Source organism: Erythrolamprus reginae, chromosome 12 (assembly GCF_031021105.1).
Source record: "Erythrolamprus reginae isolate rEryReg1 chromosome 12, rEryReg1.hap1, whole genome shotgun sequence".
Lineage (NCBI taxonomy): Eukaryota > Metazoa > Chordata > Lepidosauria > Squamata > Dipsadidae > Erythrolamprus > Erythrolamprus reginae.
The window spans coordinates 32,535,454-32,556,635 of NC_091961.1; the positions used below are offsets into that span (position 1 = coordinate 32,535,454).

At 44.7% G+C, this 21,182-nt stretch overlaps 1 protein-coding gene across 3 annotated transcripts in view; it reads left to right on the top strand.

The window, feature by feature from the left end:
* Positions 1-21,182, top strand: part of LOC139174895 (6-pyruvoyl tetrahydrobiopterin synthase-like) — a 129,471-nt gene that overhangs the window by 40,485 nt on the left and 67,804 nt on the right. The window contains exon 6 of one of the 3 annotated variants that reach the window (XM_070765582.1): positions 7,916-8,369. The exons of the other annotated variants lie outside the window; for them this stretch is intronic. Within the exon in view, the coding sequence (XP_070621683.1) occupies positions 7,916-7,979 (64 nt within the window). The 3' untranslated portion in view covers positions 7,980-8,369. Of the gene's footprint in view, positions 1-7,915; positions 8,370-21,182 lie in introns of those variants that run through there. 3 annotated transcript variants of the gene reach the window in all.

Below are 21,182 nucleotides of genomic sequence, written 5' to 3' on the forward strand. Positions count from 1 at the left end.
CAGGGGAATCAAGGTAGATTTCAGCCCAAGATTTATCACAGGAAAAATCTTGGAAAAATCTTTTCCATTTTGGATCCTTGGTGTGTCTGTGCTGGTTGTGATTGCAGTGTTTATAGGCAAACTATGAAGCATCTTCTTCTTCTTCTGGTGCCTTGTCCATCATTGGACATTGGCGATCGTGTTGGCGATTCTGTCTTTATCAACAGGCACATGAAAAAGTGAACCTAAGAAGAGCCATGCTGAATCAGACCAAAGTCCATCGAGTCCAGCATTCTGTGTCCTACAAATTGTCCATGGGGATCTTAAGCAGAAAGAGAAGGCAAAACCCTCCCTTTCCCTTGACCTCCAACAAATGGGACCCGAGGGAACCCTGCCTGCCTCACCCAACATAGAGGCAGCACTTGACATCCGTTTCAATAACCACCTATGATACACTTGGAATCCATGAATCTGTCTAATCCTGCCTTGAAGCTATCAAAGCTGACAGCTGTCACGACTTCTTCTGGAAGGGAATTCCATAAACCAAGGACCCTCTGGGTGAAGAAATATTTCCCTTGATTTGTCCTCACTTTCTTACCTATGAGCTTTAGGGAGGGGCCCCTCATTCTCACATTGTGCGATAGAGAAAAGAATTTTTCTCTATCCACCTTTTCTATCCCCTGCATGATTTTCTACACTTCGATCAAGTCACCTCTTCAACGCCGTCTTTCGAGGCTGAAGAGACCAAGGCATTGCAACCTGGTTTCCTAAGTGAGGGGCTCCATTTCCTTGGTCATTCCTGTGGCCCTTTTTTGGCACCATTTCCATATCCTTCTTGAAGTGCGGTGACCAGAACTGTACACAGTCTTCCAAGTGTGGTCTCACCATCGATTTGTACAGAGCCGATATAACAATCCGACATAAGTGCTGTTGAGTTTTGTCCAAACCGGTCCCTTAGATTTTGAAACCTTGAGATTCTTCTGCCTGGACCTCATTTGCCTTCAACTTTCCCCTGGAGTGAAGGATGCTGTATTTTTCCAGCTGTTGCATCACATGTCCGAAATATTCTAACTTTCACCGTTTCGATGATTTCACTTAGTTTTCCCAGGCGGCTTATCGCCTCCTTGCCTTCTGATTTTTGTCAACCCAATTTATACATAACAACCACCTATAAATCCACATTTCAAATGCTTCTAGTCTCTCCGAGTGGCTTTCTGTCCAGAGACCAACTCTACAGCAGGAGAGAAAAGATGTAACATCTGACAAGCATCTGATTTTCAGCCTTAGGCTTATGTCGTGACTGCAGAGTCTATTAAACAGATTGTGCAAAATTGCACAAACATCCATTCTCTGATTCCCTAGAAAATCTGCATGAAACAACGCCCGAGGCAATAATCTGTCTAGTTGAATTGGGCATGCGGTTATGATACTACTGCATTATCATAGAAACATAGAAGACTGACGGCAGAAAAAGACCTCCTGGTCCATCTAGTCTGACCTTATACTATTCCCTGTATTTTATCTTACAATGGATCTATGTTTATCCCAGGCATGTGTAAATTCAGTGACTGTGGATTTACCAACCACGTCTGCTGGAAGTTTGTTCCAAGCATCTACTACTCTTTCAGTAAAATAATATTTTCTCATGTTACTTGTAATCTTTTCCCCAACTAACCTCAGATTGTGCCCCCTCCTATTAATAATAATAATAATAATAATTAATAATAATAATAATAATTTATTGGATTTGTATGCCGCCCCTCTCCGTAGACTCGGGGCGGCTAACAACAATAATAAAAACAACATGTACAATCCAATAATAAAAAACAACTAAAACCCCTATTATAAAACCAAACATACACACAAACATACCGTGCATAACTTGTAATGGCCTAGGGGGAAGGGCTATCTCAACTCCCCCATGCCTTCACCAGAAGAGCCCTTCATTCCTTCACTCAAAACAGAATACCCTACGAGACTAGACTTTCAATCCTGGCCCTAGAAAGCCTAGAACTAAGACGCCTTAAACAAGATCTAAGTATTGCCCACAAGATCATATGCTGCAACGTCCTTCCTGTTGGCGACTACTTCAGCTTCAACCACAACAACACAAGAGCACACAACAGATTTAAACTTAATATTAACCGCTCCAAACTTGACTGTAAAAAATAACCGAGTTGTCGAAGTGTGGAACTCATTACCGGACTCCGTAGTGTCATCCGCAGACCCCCAACACTTTACCCTTAGGTTATCTACGGTTGACCTATCCAGATTCCTAAGAGGTCAGTAAGGGGCGAGTACAAGTGCACTAGAGTGCCTTCCATCCCCTGTCCTATTGCTCTCCTATATCTCCTATACCTTTCTTCTATTCCTATATCTCTTCTTCTATTCTTTCATTGATATGTTCTATTACTATACCTTCTTTTCTATTCTTTCTTAGATATATTTTACTATGAGTATCTCCTCTATAACCTTCATCATGTATTTTACTGTGTGTGTGTGTGTGTGTATATATATGTTTTCATAGATTTTCATGGGTACAGGTATGATGGTCTTGGTATATTTGGGTTTCTTCCCGTGTAGGATTCAGAAATTTCTAAATCCTACACGGGAAAAAACCCGAATATACCAAGACCGTCATATATATATATTTTGCTGAATTTGAAAATTAAGGGAGACTAGGATAGATCTATTTCGGCCTTATTTTGGCCTCATCAGCTAGCCATACCCACTGGGACTTGAACCTGCAACCTTTGCCTTGTAAGGCAGAGAATTATCCTCTAGGCTACAGTATCCAATCCCTTCAGCTCTGCACCGGGGAAGGGTTACATATTTTTGTGTCGAATCACCCTGGTGTATTGAAGGAACATCACAGCTCTCATTGTGTATTGGACTAACTAACTAACTAAGTAACTAACTAACTAAATAAAAAATCTTCATTGAGCTGTCCACCAAAGCCCCAAGATCCCTTCCTTGGGTTGTCTCATTCTTGGGAATGCCAACTGAGGCCATGCCAAAGCTCAGAATAGAGTGGGTGAGGGAAGGAGGAGGTGGAGAAGGAAGGATCCTATGGAGTCTTTAAAGGAGAGATAACAGCCACATTACTCCGAAGGAGAAATAAAATTCCCTCATTATCCCTTGATGATGGCTCTGCTTCTAATTGATGAGCATATTTAGAACCTGCTTTGTAGATCCTGTCAGAGAGGCGCCCAACCCACTGACAATAATCGTCTTAATTAACGATGATAAAAAAAGAGCCGTGGAAGAATTCTCCAGGAGAAGACGCAATCGTGTCCCCTCATCAATTCTCTTTTTTTATTTCCAACGGTATTTTGGGGCCGAACAGTTCAGGTTAAAGCCCCTCACACCTTCATCGGAATTATAATTCTTTTGTTAACGTTTCCCTTCTATTCCATCCAAATCCCAAGATTTGTCTGCTTCATTAAATTAGAACTGAGTAATTTTGAGAGGAGGAGGAAAGAATAGGAAAAAAGATGGATGCACGAGAAAATCCCAAGGCCGTGTGCATTTGTCAAGTCTCCTAATGTACTTAATTGTAGGACTCATATTCCACATCCTAGTCGTGTTATTGATTTATCCTTGCTAAGTTTTATCTGTTGTCCTCCCCTAGCAATAGCTCTCCTGTGAATTATAGCAATGCTTGCTTTGAGCAAAGATGAACCTGAATGTAGAGAGTTTTTTTTAACTGCTTCCTGTATATTTATTATTATTATTATTATTATTATTATTATTATTGTTATTATTATTTATTGGATTTGTATGCCGCCCCTCTCCGCAGACTCGGGGCGGCGAACAACAATGATAAAAACAGCATGTAACAATCCAATTAAAAAACAACTAAAAACCCTTATTATAAAAACCAAACATACACGCAGACATAACTTGTAATGGCCTAGGGGGAAGGAATATCTTAACTCCCGCATGCCTGGCGATATAGGTGGGTCTTGAGTAATTTGCAAAAGACAAGGAGGGTGGGGGCCGTTCTAATCTCTGGGGTGAGTTGATTCCAGAGGGCCAGGGCCGCCACAGAGAAGGCTCTTCCCCTGGGGCCCGCCAAACGACATTGGTCGACGGGACCCAGAGAAGGCCAACTCTGTGGGACCTTATCGGCCGCTGGGATTCGTGCGGTAGAAGGTGGTTCCGGATGTATTCTGGCCCAATGCCATGTAGGGCTTTAAAGGTCATTACCAACACTTTGAATTGTGACCGGAAACCGATCGGCAGCCAGTGCAGGCCACGGAGTGTTGCAGAAACGTGGGTGAATCTAGGGAGCCCCATGATGGCTCTTGCGGCCGCATTCTGCACGATCTGAAGTTTCCGAACACTTTTCAAAGGTAGCCCCATGTAGAGAGCGTTGCAGTAATTGAACCTCGAGGTGATGAGGGCATGAGTGACTGTGAGCAATGACTCCCTGTCCAAATAGGGCCGCAATTTAATTTTTAAATTTTTAATTTTTTGGCCAATTGAACACTTTTTAAAATCTGAAGCTTTGTGGGCTGTGCCCTAAAGAAAGTGTTGTACTGATGGAAGATTTTGTAATTTAGGGATGAACTGTGAGGAGTCTTTGGTCCTGTCTGAGCTTGAATGTTTTCTTCCCCGCGTTTCATTACCAAACTACTAACAACATCAGCATTGATGACATTATCTAGTTGGGTAACGAAACGCCTGCAAGGAAACAACCAAGTTCAGAGACTATAAAGGACCTCACAAGATGGTGATTGTTTTGTGTTAGTACATGGTACATACCGATATTCTGGGGTGGCCATGTATGTTAAACTACCAATTGTAGTTTGTGTTTTTACAGTTGCAATATCTCTTTAAGGACTTTGGCTGGTTCGCCACAAGAGGGCGCCAGCACTCTCTCCTGATGATGACACTGAATAGCTCATTCACCTTTTTGCCTTTTACCTTGAGGGGGGAGTATTTTTCTACTTCGTGCTTGCTATGTGCAGTTTGTTGATTATTTCTGCTTTGTGCTTGTAGATATGTAGACATGTAAATAATACTTGTTTAGCAGACTAAGTCTGTGTTGTTACTGGCTATATCACACATCCACATTCTTCCTTGAACTCTGCTTAGTGTATGTCGAAGGTCTCGTAACCTTTGCACCGAGACATACCAACACTTTGTTTATTATTAGAGTTGGAAGGGACCTTGCAGGTCATCTAGTCCAGTGATTTTCAACCTTTTTTGAGCTGCGGCACATTTTTTACATTTACAAAACCCTGGGGCACATTGAGCCGGGGGGGGGGGAAGAGGGCTAAAAAAAGTTTGGACAAAATAATTCTCTCTCTCTCTTCCTCCCCTTCGCTCTATTTCTTTCTCCCTCCCTCTTTCTCTCCCTTCCTTCCTCTTTCTTTCTCTCTCTCTCCATCCCCCTTTCTTTCTCTTCCTTCTTTCCTCTCTTTTTTGTTCTCTTTCTCCCTCCCTATGTCCCTCTATGTCTTTCTTTCTCTCTCCTTCCCTCCCTCTCTTTCTCTCGCTTTCTTTCTCTTTCTCTCTCTCTTGCTTTCTTTTTCTCTTGTTCTCTTTCTCTCTCTCTCTCTTGCTTTCTCTCTCTCTCTCTCTTGCTTTCTTTCCCTCTTGCTTTCTCTCTCTCTTCCTTTCTTTCTCTCTGAGCTCCACGGCACACCTGACCATGTCTCGCGGCACACTAGTGTGCCACGGCACACTGGTTGAAAAACACTGATCTAGTCCAACCTCCTGCTCGACCAGGAGTCCCTACACCACCCCAGTCCAACCTCCTCTTGAAAGTCTCAAGTGTTGGAGCGTTCACAGCCTCTGCAGGCAACTTCTGTTCCACTGGTTGATCGCTCCCACCGTCCGAAAGTTCCTCCTTATTTCCAGGTTGAATCTCTCCTTGGTCAGCTTCCATCCACCGTTCCTTGTCTGGCCTTTGGGTGCTTTGGACAACAGCCTGACCCCCTCCTGTCTATGGCAGCCCCTCAAGTATTGGAAGATGCTGTCCTGTCACCCCTGGTTCAACTCTTCGTAGACAATCCATGAGAAGATACTGAGTAGGACTCAATGTGTTTTCTAAAGTGGGTCAGAACAAGAAAGCACAAGGCTTCCTCTCAAGATGTTGTCTGTTCTTCTAGATGTCCTCCATGTAGGGTCTCTGTCTACATTCAAGAGCCTCGGTGGCGCAGTGGTTAGAGCGCAGTCGTGCAAGCTACTTCTGCTGATCACCGGCTGCCAGCAGTTTGGTAGGTCGAATCTTGGTAGGCTCCAGGTTGATTCAGCCTTCCACCCTTCCAACGTGGGTCAAATGAGGACCCAGATTGTTGGAGGTAATATGCATACTCTATGTAAACAGTTTAGAGGGGGCTGTAAAACAGTGTGAAGTGGTATATAAGTCTAAATGCTATTGCTATGGATGGAATAGAAGGGAGGGAGGAAGGAAGGAGGGAGGGAGGGAGGGAGGGAGGGAAGGAAGGAAAGGAAGGAAGGAAGGAAGGAAAGGAAGGAAGGAAAGGAAGGAAGGAAAGGAAGGAAGGAAGGAAGGAAAGGAAGGAAGGAAGAGAGGAAGGGAAGGAAGGAAGGAAGAGAGGAAGGAAAGGGAGGAAGGAAGGAAAGGGAGGAAGGAAGGAAAGGAAGGAAGGAAAGGAAGGAAGGAAGGAAAGGGAGGAAGGGAGGGAGGATAGCTATCAAGGTGGTGCAGTGGTTAGAGTGCAGTACTGCCAGCTACTTCTGCTGATCCCCGGCTGCCAGCAGTTTGGCAAATCGAATCTCAGTGGGCTCAAGATTGACTCAGCCTTCCATCCTTCCAAGGTTGGTCAAACAAAGACCCAGATTGTTGGGGGCAAGAGGCTGACTCTCTGCAAACCACTTAGAGAGGGCTGGAAAGCAATGTGAAGCGGTACATAAATCTAATTGCTACGCTATGGACTAGCTTCCATTCCATTGTCAACGTTCATACCAGAAGTCAAAGTCAACTAGAGGAAGACAGCAGAAGATCACCTGGTTGATACAAAGATTCATGAGCTGGAAGAAGGGGGCATGACGGAGGAGGGGAAATTGGTGTTATATGAGTGTGTATCTGTGGGTTTGTGAAGCGATTTGTCAGGGCACCTAATTACCGTAGGAAAAATACGCTCAAAATTTGCTGACACATCTGGACCAACTTCATTTTCTTTTGCTGTTTTCTTTGCCATCTGCTGGACGCTTAAGTTTACTACAATGCGATTTTAAGGACTTAGGGCAGAGTTTTTCAAACCTGACCATTTTTAAGGTGTGTGGATTTCAATGCCCAGAGTTAGAAACATAGAAACGTAGCAGATTGACGGCGGAAAAAGACCTCTTGGTCCATCTAGTCTGCCCTTGTACTATTTCCCGTATTTTATCTTAGGATGGATCTATGTTTATCCCAGGCATGTTTCAATTCAGTGACTGTGGATTGACCAACCACGTCTGCTGGAAGTTTGTTCCAAGCATCTACTACTCTTTCAGTAAAATCATATTTTCCCACGTTGCTTCTGAGCTTGCCCCCAACTCACTTCAGATTGTGTCCCCTTGTTCTTGGGTTCACTTTCCTATTAAAAACGCTTCCCTCCTGAACCTTATTTAATCCTTTAACCTATTTAAATATTTCGATCCTATTTAAATGTTTCGATCATGTCCCCCTGGGACTTGAAATCTTAAAAGTTGTCAGGCAGAAAAAGGCAGATTTAAGGGGAGAGAAAACACAGACATTGATTTGGGGAAGCACAGCGCCAATCACAGCGCCCATCCCTTGCGTTAAATTTCGCAGCGCAACTCTTTTTCCAAATCTGAAACTTCTATCAGCGAAAAAGCAACAGGCATCTCAGCAGAATGCCAAAAAAGACTTTGATAGAGCACAAGTTTGAAAAATGCCGTGCGTTTGAAGGTGTTTTTGGGTTTCCACTGCCCCTCTGAAACTTCTGGTTGATTCTAGGAACAAGCCTGGAAGACTTTCAGCAAGACAACGAACCAAACCCAGAAGGGATTTTTGTTGCTAAAATATGGAGCTTCTTGCAAGATACTATCAGAAATACTGACGTGAGCTATAATTTGGTTGACAAGACTGTTGTGTCAACAATGACACTTCATAGTGGAATGTTTATACACACAATGGCATGGCGTTTGGAAGAGAAATTGTTCAAGATTCTGAACAAGGTACTCCTCCTTCAAGTCAACCTCGACTCCTACTGAGATGAGCCATCTCCTTGCTCCTTGTCTCCAGCCTTGTCTCCTTTATTTATTACCGATTTATGTCTTAATTGATTCAAATTCTTGAACCACTTGGTAGTTGAAGCTGTCTCTCTGCAAATAATGTTTTCCAAGCCTAAGTCTTTGCAGGGTTTTTTTCCATTGCTCTAACTTGCTCTGAGTAAGTTTCTTTCCAGTCCTAACCAGGTGCTAACGATGTTCCCAGCTCTTACTCGCTTGCAAGCTCATTCATTGTTACTCTCTGCTAAGAATGCTTTCCAAGCCCTAAGTCTTTGCAGGGTAAATAAAGTTTTTTTAAAGCCTTAACCAGAGGATCAAATAATGTTCTGAAGCTAACCAGACTAAGGATGCTAGCCAGATGAATATCTGGTAAGGAGATTCTTTTCCCTATTTTCTTATACTTATACCCTGAAAAATATGGTAGCTTTCTTGGAAGCAACCAAAGTTGGCTGCTTGAAAAACATCCCAGAAGAAGGGATGGTATTGTAGTCTTTTCTAAGAAGAGATATGACGGTACCCGAGTGATCACTAGGAGATCAGCTGCTTTGTTTGAACTGCATATGGTGTTTTTTTTTTAAAAGGAGGCCAACTCATGGAGAACCAGCTCTAGAACATTTTTCCCCTTTGGACCAGTTCAGCCTTGTTGTCAAGGTTTCCAGCCATAGCAACAGCAGTTCGATGAAGGAAAATCTGAGGATCAAATTGAAGGGTGGGGTAGAAGCAGGAAGGAAGTCTGTATAATTGGAGAGACTGATCCTTGAGATCTTGATTTGAAAACCTGATGGTGAATCATCCATAGTTCCCAACTGGAGAGGTTGGTGACCTGTCTGTTGTCACAGCTTGCTTAGATAATGGTCCCTGAGCAAGCACCATCCTGCTTGGTTCTCTGATGCGCTAGAATGGGTAGAGGATGCCAAGTAGGCTAGGCTGCAGGGATGCTGGTCCATTGCCATGGCAACCCATTCTTGCGATGCAGCTGCTAAAGCATCATGGAGCCTGCCGAGAGAGACGAAGGGGGGGAGACAGAAAGAGAGAGGAGAGAGAAAGAGAGAGGGGAGGGAGAAAGAGGGACAAAGATAGAGAAACAGAGAGAGACAGAAAGAGAAAGAGAAGAGATGGAGACAGAATAAAACACTTCCCTCCTGAACCTTATTTAACCCTTTAACCTATTTAGAGAGAGAGGAGAGGCGGAGCGAAACAGAGAAAGAGAGATGAATAGAGACAGAGAGAGAAAGAGAGAAGGAGAAAGACAGAGAGACAGAAAGAGACAGAGACGGATAGAGGCAGACTGACACAGAGAAAAAGAGAGAGAGGAGGGAGAAAGGAGAAAGAGAAAGAGGAGGGGAGAAAGAAAAAGAAGAGAGAGACAGAAAGATAGAGAAATAGAGACAGAAAGAGAGCAGAGAAAGAGAAAGATGGAGACAGAATAACAGAGACAGAGAGGGGAGACAGAGAGAAACAGAGAAAGAGAGATGGATAGAGACAGAGAGAGAAAGAGAGAAGGAGAAAGAAAGAGACAGAGACAGATAGAGACAGACTGACAGAGAGAGGAGAGAGAAAGGAGAAAGAGAGAGAAAGAGGAGGGGGAGAAAGAAAGAGAAGAGAGAAAGACAAAGATAGAGAAACAGAGAGAGAAAAAGAGAAAGAGACAAAGAGAAAGATGGAGACAGAATGACAGAGAGGAGAGACAGAAAGACAGATGGAGAGAGAGAGAGAGAAGGAGAGAGAAAGAGAGACAGAGAAAGAGACTGAGAGGGATAGAGACAGAATGACAAAGGGGGAGAGAGAGAAATAGAGAAAGAGAGTGGAGAGGGAGAAAGGGGAGAGCGAAAGCAAGAGAAAGGGAGAGAAAAAGAGAGAGACAGAGAGAAAGAGAGAAGGAAAGAGAAAGAGAGAAAGAGACAGAGATGGGTAGGGACAGACTGACACACACACACAGAAAGAGGGAGAGAGAGAGAGCGCACAGTTCTGCAAATGCCAGCACAACTAACTGGCTTTACTCTTTCCACCTGAATCTGTTTATTGCAGGGGCTGGAGTGTCTGTTTCACCCTGGGAACATTTCTGCCTTGCAGCCCCAAAGAGGTTGGTAATAACCGAGAGAATGACGAGGAGCTTTTATCACCAGGCCCTGTTTTTTTCCCCAGGGCGGGAGTTGTGCAAACAGTTGAACTTTGGGACTGGAATTTATTCTTCCGGGAAGGCGCCTGAAGTTTGCGTGCCTGCTGAACTGCCACGGGTGGAAATCCAATTGAAGAAAAGAAACGTTTCCAGCTGGGATCAGAGTCAGCGTAGAATTTCCCTCCATGAGTCAAGCAAGATCTGGTCCCTATTTTTCTACTTGCTTTCCAACGGCTCGGTTGGCAGAAGCTTGGAGAAGTAACGGGAGCTCACTCCATTAAGCGGCGTTAGGGATTCGAACCGCCAAACTGCCGACTTTTCTGATCATCAAGCTCAGCGTCTTAGCCACTGAGCCACCAGATCCCCTTTAGGAATAAAGCTAAGACTTGGAGTTTTTAATGAGTGCAAGAATTATGCAAGAGCCGCGGTGGTGCAGTGGTTAGAGTGCAGTCCTGCAGGCTATCATCGGCCGCCAGCAGTTTGGCAGATCGAATCTCATCCTTCTATGGTCAGTTAAATGAGGACCTAGATTGTTGGGGGCAAAATATGTTTACTCTCTGTAAACCACATAGAGAGGACTGAAAAGCACAATGAAGCAGTACATAAGTCTCAATGCTATTGCTATTTACAGCCTAAGTTGGCCCTAAATTGTTCCTGATGGGGAACTTCTCCAAGACTTTGACTTCGGGCGTCCTCCTCGATCTACAGCTGATATTGGAACATCATCTTTCGGCTGTGGCGAGGAGGGCGTTTGCCCAGGTTCGCCTGGTGCACCAGTTGAGGCCCTATTTGGACAGGGAGTCATTGCTCACAGTCGCTCATGCCCTCACCACCTTTTTTTTTTAAATATATTTTTTATATTTATGTTTGGTATGTATGTGCTGTTTGCTTTTTAATATGATAGGGTTTTATATGCTTCTTTTAATATTAGATTTGTTTCGCTATAATATTGTTTTATTACTGTTGTGAGCCGCCCCAAGTCTTCGGAGAGGGGCGGCATACAAATCTAATAAATTGAATTGAATTGACTTTGAGATCTCTCAGCACAGCCCTGGGCCACCACTATCCTCAAATCGCTCTTCCTATTCTCTCTTGCTGATGAAACGCAACATCGGAAGAGTTGTGTCCCCTCTTGGATTGGGTGTTCCATCACTCAAGGATCGCCCAGGAAGAGTGTGCGGTCTTAGCTAATTCTTCTCCTCTTTGACCTTTCCAGACTAAGACGGAACTGCTGAGTAAATGAACACAACTGCACTACCAATGCATGTCCTGACACCTGTGTGCAATTAATCAAGGGTGTGCGTGTGAAGACCCAGGATTAATTGCACATCAAATTTGTATTAAAATAACGAGAGGGAGGTTATTCATAGCGTTTAGCAAACGGCTGGCTATTATTCATTCTTGGGGATGACACTGGTTTGGAAAGGAAAGGAAAAGTAGAAGGAAAGGGGGAAAAAAGGAAAGGAAAGAAGGAGGAAGAGGGAGAAAAGGAAAGGTAGAGAAAAGGGGGAAAGGAAAATAAAAGAAAGGAAAGGGAAGGAAAGTAAATGTAGAAGGAAAGGGGGGGAAGGAAAGGAAAGAAGGAAAGAGGAAGAAAGGAAGGACAGAGGGGAAGAGGAGTAAAGAAAGGAAAGGAAGGAAGATGAAGGCTTAGGAAGGGAAGGAAAGAAGGAAAGAGGAAGAAAGGAAGGACAGAGGGGAAGAGGAGTAAAGAAAGGAAAGGAAAGAAAGGAAGACGAAGGGTTAGGGAGGGAAGGAAAGAGGAAGAAAGGAAGGACAGAGGGGAAGAGGAGTAAAGAAAGGAAAGGAAGGAAGATGAAGGCTTAGGGAGGGAAGGAAAGAAGGAAAGAGGAAGAAAGGAAAGGAAAGAAGGAGGAAGAGGGAGAAAAGGAAAGGGAGAGAAAAGGGGGGAAAGGAAAAGAAAGGAAAGGAAGGAAGATGGCTTAGAGAGGGAAGGAAAGAGGAAGAAAGGAAGGACAGGGGAAGAGGAGTAAAGAAAGGAAGATGAAGGCTTAGGGAGGGAAGGAAAGAAGGAAAGAGGAAGAAAGGAAAGGAAAGAAGGAAAGAGGAAGAAAGGAAGGACAGAGGGGAAGAGGAGTAAAGAAAGGAAAGGAAGGAAGATGAAGGCTTAGGGAGGGAAGGAAAGAAGGAAAGAGGAAGAAAGGAAGGACAGAGGGGAAGAGGAGTCAAGAAAGGAAAGGAAAGAAAGGAAGACGAAGGCTTAGGGAGGAAGGTTGAGGGTGAAAGGAACAGAGGAAGGAAGAAGATGGAAGGAATAAAAGAGGAAAAGAAAAATGGAAAAAGAAGGGAGGAAGGGAGGAAGGGAATGACTGAATTTATTGGGTGCAGTTTCCATATTTCCCTCCCTCTATCTCAGGTTTTATAAGAAAGCCGCTGCAATTGTTTTAAGGCCAGCAATAGCTTAAGTAATAAGAATTAGAGGAGGACCAGCTTTTAATTTGGCAATCAAGTGGCAATTTGATGGATTTCAGGAAGGGAATCGGTTTAAGGAACCCAGTGATTGGGTTTGGATTGATCCAGGCATCCAAGCCGAGCCAAAACAAAATTCCTGTATCAAGTTATCCATCCAAATCAGATCAACTGGACCCGATCCTGCCGCATTTCACAGGCGCATCCTTTCACAAGATTTAGGTTCCTGTGCACGCTGGCACATGCACACTGGAGACACAGATCTACACGTGCACCTCCATTTTCACTACCGGTGTGCAGTGTTTCCCGTACTGGATAGGAACCCAATCCTGGATAGAGATGAATACTTTCTGGCTCCCCCCCTCCTTATTTTATTTATTTTTATTGATTGATTGATTTTTTCCAATACACAATGAGGGTTTTAGTGGGTATACATATAGTAAAATACATAATTATTTTTTATTTTTTATTTTATTTATTGGATTTGTATGCCGCCGCCTCTCCGCAGACTCGGGGCGGCTAACAACAGCAGTAAAACAGTATAACAAAATCCAATACTAAAAAACAGTTAAAAACCCGTTATATAAAAACTAGTCACACATACAAACACACCATGCATAAAATTGTAAAGGCCTAGGGGGAAAGTGTATCTTAGTTCCCCCATGCCTAGCGGCAGAGGTGGGTTTTAAGCAGCTTACGAAAGGCAAGGAGGGTGGGGGCAATTCTAATCTCTGGGGGGAGTTGGTTCCAGAGGGTCGGGGCTGCCACAGAGAAGGCTCTTCCTCTGGGTCCCGCCAAGTGACATTGTTTGGTTGACGGGACCTGGAGAAGACCCACTCTGTGGGACCTAACTGGTCACTGGGATTCGTGAAGGTTATAGAGGATATACTCATAGTAAAATATATCTAAGAAATAATAGAAGAGAAAATATAGGAATAGAACATATCAATGAAAGAATAGAAGAAGAGATATAGGAATAGAAGGAAGGTATAGGAGATATAGGAGAGCAATAGGACAGGGGACGGAAGGCACTCTAGTGCACTTGTACTCGCCCCTTACTGACCTCTTAGGAATCTGGATAGGTCAACCGTAGATAATCTAAGGGTAAAGTGTTGGGGGTTTGGGGATGACACTAGGGAGTCCGGTAATGAGTTCCACACTTCAACAACTCGGTTACTGAAGTCATATTTTTTACAGTCAAGTTTGGAGCGGTTAATATTAAGTTTAAATCTGTTGTGTGCTCTTGTGTTGTTGCGGTTGAAGCTGAAGTAGTCGCCGACACATTCCTTGGTTCTCCCTATCGTGGCTTTTCCCCCCTTCCACCCTGGACCCTGCCAACTTCTCTGGGGTTTGCATCCTGTGTGTAATCCCCCCTTCCTCCCTCGCTACCCCCACCCTCCCAGGATTTATAGGAAGTTTTACCATCAATTGCACCGAAGTTGTGGAATGTACATTGCTCAAAGCCAGCCACGAAATAAATCACTCTATAATTTATATCGATGAACTCTGATCGTGGCGTCGGGAAGATATCGCTAGGAAATCAATCTGGAGGGTTCGTAAAAAGCAGGCTGGCCCAGAGTCCTGGAGTATTTCAGCAGGAAGGGGGGGGGGAAATATAAAATACGAGGGCAATTTGCGTGAGGAAGGAAGACGGTTGCCTGAAGCCGATGCCCCCAAGGAATAACCCTCCTTCCTTTGGCTGTATGAGTTCCACCTGCTGCTGCAAGATGCTTGTTGGCAGACAGAGAAAGGAGAGAAAATGAAGCAATTCTGCCCCCCCCCCCCAGGTCACTTTCCTGGCTTTTTCTTTTTTGAGACCCCCTCCACAACCGACAATCCGAGTGGCGGCTTTCTGCACCGCAAAAACTCCGCTCTGCGTCCGTTGTCCTGTAGGAACCAAATAAAAATGTTGTGAGCATTAGCCTTGAGGGCTCGTCTCCAGGGATGGGCTCCTACGGGTTCGGTCAGGTGCGCAGAACCGGTAGAAAAAAATTTGATTTGATTTTTCTTTCCCCCCCCTTCTGGGTCTGTTTTTCCTATGGCGGTAAATGAGGCTGGATGTGTATAATTTTAGAAGAGCTGTGCATGTTTGTGTGTACATTCACATAAAGTTTATATAGTAGTTAGTGTATATTTTTGTGTGTAATATGTATGTACACATATGGCATTTACGCATAGAATTAAGGAGTAGTGAGAGTGAGGGAGAACTGGAACCTGAGGAACCTCCAGAGACTGGAGAAACCCCAATGATGGAGTTTCTCTCCTTCCCTCCCTTTCTCTCTGTCTCTCTCTTTCCCTCTCCCTGTTTCTGCCTCTCTCTCTCTCTCTTTCTCTCCCTTCCTCCCCCTCCTACTTTCTCTTCCTCCCTTCATTTCTCTCCCTCTCTCCCTCCCTCTTTCTCTGTCTCCTTCCCCTCCCTCTTTATCCTTCCCTCTCTGTCCTCTCTCTCTCTCCTTTCCTCCCCCTCCCCCCTCTTTCCCTCCCCCCATTTCTCTCCCTCTCTCCTTCTCTGTGTCCTTCTCCCTCCCTCCCTCTCTCTCCCTTCCTCTCTGTTTCTGCCTCTCCCTCTCTCTGTATCTCTCCCTTCCTCCCCATTCCCCTCTTTCTCCCTCCTTTTCTCTCCCTCCCTCTCTGTCTTTCTCACTCCCTCCTTCTCTCTCTGTCTCTCTCTCTTGACCCTTCCTCTCTCCCTCCATTTCTCTCCCTCCCTCTTTCTCTCTCTCTCTCTCCCTCTGTTCCTCCCTCCCTCTCTCTTTCTCTTTCCCTTCCTCCCTCCTTCCTTCCCTCTCTCCCTCTTTCTCTCTCTATCTCTCTCTCCCCCTGACGTTGTTCTCCTGGAAATAGTGTTTGGAGGTGGGTTTGCTCCTAATCCGGAGATAATATTGAGTCTTCATGACCGATTGCCTCATCAGACCTGCCTTCCAGGACCGTCGCTAATCCTCTTTGAAAGCCTCCTTCCAGGTTAGCAGCCACGTCCCATTTCAGGGTAATGAATTCCACTGCTTAATTATGTATGACGTGAATAATGTGGGGTTTTTTTGCCTGCCCTAAATCTCTGAATCAGTGTCGTAAGGTGCAGCAACAGAGAATGGCTTCCTTGGCTTTCCGGGGTTTTTTTTGTTTTGTTTCGTTGCAACAGTCCCGGGGTTGGAATAGAACCTCTTATCCGTGTAGTAACCTCTAAGTCATCAAGGTGGTTTTGGCCTTTGATTAAGCAGTGCAATATTTTGCAACAACAAATCTCCCTCCTCCCCGTAGGGAATTGGATTAATTAGGAAGACACTGATAAAAATATACTGCTCACTTACAATCAAGTCCCTGTAGCAGTTGGGTTGGTCGGTCAAGTAGAGAGCTTTAGCAGGAGAGCTTCCACAGAGAGTCCAGGACAGAGTTTTTGGCTGGAAAAATTTCTCCTTCTCTTCCTCCCACTCCCTCTTATCCCCTCCCCCCTCCTCCCCTATTTTCTCCTCTTCCTTCTCCTATGAGAGGTGGTAGGATGGGAGGGCTTCTCCTAAACTCTACCATCATTTCTACGGTTTTGAGTGTGCTCAGAAGAAGCAATTTTCCCCATAGGAATAAATGTAAAAGCAAAGGAAGGCTCCACGGAGGCTTCTCCCAGCCTTTTCTGGCCCTGTTTCCTCCCAAGAGATTCCTAGAGACGCCCCACGGAGGTTTCTCCCAGCCTTTTCCTCCCAGGAGATTCCTACAGAGGCCCCACAGAGGCTTCTTCCCACCTTTTCCCGCCCTGTTTCCTCCCAAGAGATTCTTAGAGAGGCCTCATGGAGGCTTCTCCCCGCCTTTTCAGGCCCTGTTTCCTCCCAAGAGATTTCTAGAGAGGCCCCACAGAGGCTTCTCCCTATGTTTTCTGGCCCTGTTTCCTCCCAAGAGATTTCTAGAGAGGCCCCACAGAGGCTTCTCCACACCTTTTCTGGCCCTGTTTCCTCCCAGGGGATTCTTAGAGAGGTCCCACAGAGGCTTCTCCCTATGTTTTCTGGCCCTGTTTCCTCCCAAGAGATTCCTAAAGAGGCCCCACGGAGGCTTCTCCCTGCCTTTTCCAGCCCCATTTCCTCCCAGGAGATTCCTAGAGAGGCCCCACAGAGGCTTCTCTCTGCCTTTTCCGGTTACAGTTTCAGAGACTCGGGTTTGTAAGTGGAAAACGGTTCTTGAGAAGAGGCAAAAAAAATCTTGAACACCCAGTTCTTATCTAGAAAAGTCCTTAAGTAGAGGCGTTTGTAGGTAGAGGTACCACTCTATGTGAATATTATTATATCTTTACATATCTCCAATATGTACTTGACAAAACAAAACAAATGAATAAATAAATAAAATAAGAAGAAACTCCGAGGAAGGTGGGGGGAGAGAAAGGAGCGAGCTTGCCCAGAGGACCCCACCCTGAACCCTTTTAAGCCCCCTCCTCCTCTCCATCCCAACAGTTTGGCAGGGAACCGAAGAGCCATTTCTCTTATTAACTTTTCAGCGCCAGCCCTGCCAGGGAAATGCCGCAGAGGAGAGATAAATTATGCATGAAAGGCATCCGGCTCCCATCCAAGCGACTTGCAAGCAGACGGTCTCGGCTGCAGCAGCAGGAGAGAGGTTTTAGTGCAAGGGGAGAGAGGAAAGTCCATCTCGTTCCTTGCTCTTTTGCCTCTCCGCCCCCTCCGTTGTTTAACACCCCTCCCACCCCAAAAGTCTCAGCTTTTACTATGGAACCCACATTGCACATCTGATATCAACGCGACAGATGCAAACTTTTTAAAAATGGTTCTTAGTTTTTGATTTTATACTTAATTAATTGGGCCCGAAATGTTACACAGGGGTCCCTCTACTTAAGAACTTAATTCGCTTCCGTGACCAGGTTCTTAAGTAGAAAAGTTTGTAAGAAGAAGCAATTTTTTCCCCATTGGAATCAATGTAAAAGCAAATAATGCGTGCAAACCCATTAGGAAAGAAATAAAAGCTCAGAGGAGGAGGAAGGAGAGGAAGAGGAGAGTTGCTGCTGAAGGAAGAAGGTGAGGTGAGGGGAATAAAAAAAATCCAAAACTTTAAGGCTTTTTTTTAAAAAAAGAGGGACTCTGAGGTGGTGAGGAGGAGCAGGTGCCTCCCATACACCTGGTGTGAGGTTGCCTCCCATACACTGCCTCCCATATACTGGCTGCTGCTGCTGCTACCTGCTTCCTCTTCCTTCCCATGCTGGAGGGCTCCCCTCTCCTCTCGCTCGCTCGCTTTGTAGCCGGCGCCTTTCCTTCACTGTGGTGACTCCTCGGCTGCTCAGAGTGAAGGGAGCGTTTCTTTTCTCTGGGCGCTGGCAGAGGTTTATTCCCTGTCCAAGCACCCAGAGAAAGGAAAATGCTCCGTTTGCTCTGGACTGCCAAAGCCTCCTTAAGCATCACCAAAAGGCTCCTCTGGCCGCCCAGAAAAGCCCGAGATGGCCGGGATTAAAGGGGAATGGCAGGAAACTGGCCGGGCCTTCATGCCGCTCTCAAATGTCCTGGGAAATTTTTCCAGCCTCGGGTTCTTAAGTAGAAAATGGTTCTTAAGTAGAGGCAAAAAAATCTTGAACACCTGGTTCTTATCTAGAAAAGTTCTTCAGTAGAGGCGTTCTTAGGTAGAGGTACCACTGTATATTGTTTTATTATATGCTGTGAGCCGCCCCGAGTCCTCGGAGAGGAGTGGCATAAAAGTCCAATTAATAAATAAACTTAAAGTACAATGCTAGGTCAATGTCTTCTTCTCAGGCTCCACCAATTGCCTGGCTCTTGTTTGACATCTCCTTCTTTGGCAACTCCAATTAGTTTTCCAAAATTACTGAGATGACCGAAGACGTCGTTCCTTGTTCCCAGCAAGTGAGTTTTGGGCGCATTTGTACATCCGCTCTAGAAGAGATGCAATGAACGATGGAACCAACAAAAAGAAGGAAACTCTAGAATTCTTTGAAGTTACACCAGGGGATGGAGAAGATCTCGTCCAGCAGTCACGTAGCTTTTGATCCAAAGGAGAAAAGATTGCAAACTAAGCTCCAATGGAAATACCAGCTGCGGTAGCTTATATGGGTTGGCGAAGAATCTTGAAGAATTCCACAGTCCTGGGAGCCCAGATTGGGGAGGACTGAGGACCCACAAACCTTTGCCTTTGTTTTTTTCAGGGTAAAAAAAAAAATCACAACCCCCTTGCTCTTTTTGTGGGTACCTGGGGCTTCCTTGTGTGTCGCACCTCCCTTGTCAAAAACAATTTTCCTCTGCTCTATAAGAGCATCACGGCTCTTTGATAAGTTGGTTTCCAAGGCAACCTTTTTCCAAGATGAACATTGCTGGGAGACTAACAGAGAATGTCTCAATTTGTCCTTAGGAGTTGAGCATCACAATGGCATCAACATGTTTCCATCGATGGCCAGGGCTTCCCTGGAGATTGGGCCTCTTCTCGGCAGGGGGAAATAACAAAGAAAAGGCACTGGATACCCTCTTTTCGTGGGCAAAATAAACACCACCAGGGATACCCAGGGAGGCTTAGCCAACCCTTTGCGGTTTGGTTGATCTCAAAGTGAGCCATCATTTCTCCCAGAGTAACCCTAACCCTATCTTCAACTCACTTGAAGCCTAATTTGACAAAATTGAACAGGTCCAAAGATGGGCTACAAGAATGGTGGAAGGTCTTAAGCATAAAATGTATCAGGAAAGACTTAATGAACTCAACCTGTAGAGTCTGGAGGACAGAAGGGAAAGGGGGGACATGATTGAAACATTTAAATATGTTAAAGGGTTAAATAAGGTCCAGGAGGGAAGTGTTTTTAATAGGAAAGTGAACACAAGAACAAGGGGACACAATCTGAAGTTAGTTGAGGGAAAGATCAAAAGCAACATGAGAAAATATTATTTTACTGAAAGAGTAGTAGATCCTTGGAACAAACTTCCAGCAGACGTGGTAGATAAATCCACAGTAACTGAATTTAAACATGCCTGGGATAAACATAGATCCATCCTAAGATAAAATACAGAAAATAGTATAAGGGCAGACTAGATGGACCATGAGGTCTTTTTCTGCCGTCAGACTTCTATGTTTCTATGTTTCTAATGTTAACTAACACACAAAGACACCGAATCACAAATTTGAATCCTTCTTCTTCCTCATCAGAGGTTGACTTTCAAGGGATAGTCCACAAAATGTTTTGGGCAACCCTACTGTTACGGCATGGCTTCAAAGGGTAGGAAGGAAGACTTGCAAACGGAGAAGAATCATTCAGAGTGTTTTTCTTGGGCCTAATTGGATCAGAATGAAGGAGAACCCACTCACAGAAAAATTCAAACAAAATACATTTATATTTAAAAATGATTTGTACGAAACAATGTCAGGCGTTTCAGTCCATGTTGGCAGCGTTCCCGCTCAAAATTGTCTAATAAATAAGGAGTGGGCGACAGCCGGGACCCAAATCCAGTTTAGACATTCCTCAATGTTCTAATGCCCTTCAAACAGACACTCACCAAATCTTCAGGTTTTCCTCAGACAGCTTCATCTCTGCACAATGAACTTAAAGGAATAACAACAGTTTGCCAGCAAAGCATTTCTGGAACCTCGGATGATAAAAACAGGGCGGGAAAAGGCAGGGAGGAGCCTCCCTGGAGCCTCTCTAGGAATCTCTTGGGAGGAAACAGGGCCGGAAAAGTTGGGGAGAAGCCTCCATGGGGCCTCTCTAGCATTCTCCTGGGAGGAAACAGGGCCTCCACCCTCCCTGTGGTTTCCCCAATCCCACACATTACTTGCTTTTACATCGATTCCTATGGGAAAAATTGCTTCTTCTTACAAATGTATCTACTTAAGAACCTGGTCACAGAACGGATTAAGTTCTTAAGTACCACTGTAGATACAAAACTATAAAAAGAAGTCAAATATAATATAAAACTATAAAATTCCATATTAAAAGAAACCCATTAATTATAAAGAAGTCATAATACAATACAATAAATATACAAATCTGCAAATCTACAAATATTAAATAAATAAATAAATAAATAAATAAAGATGGTTGCCCTAATTGCCAACAAGGATCCACACTGGAGGGCTGTCGAAGAAGTCAAGATGGCGTCCAGAGCCGCTTGATCAAGGACCCGCCCTCTTTTATGCAAATGAACACACCGCCTCAAGAGCCAAGGCTCAGATCTTTTAGAGGAGGCTGAAGTCTACACTTTCTTTGGGTGATGTGTTTTTCTAAGCACATTGTTTGAGGTGCGCGGAACAGGGCTCGGTGTCAGGTAGTGTCAGCTTCCCCTAATTTGCCAATTAAACGCACACAGAGAAAGCGTCTGTGGCATTCCGCGTTACTATTAAGTTGCAGTTGTTGTCGCGCCGCATAAATTTGCACCCCAGATGGTGCGAGGCTCTTTGAGACTGAATGGAGGTTCAGCCATGTGACGCTAAGTGCGGAGGTTGGAGGCTTCCTGGCCAGCAAAGG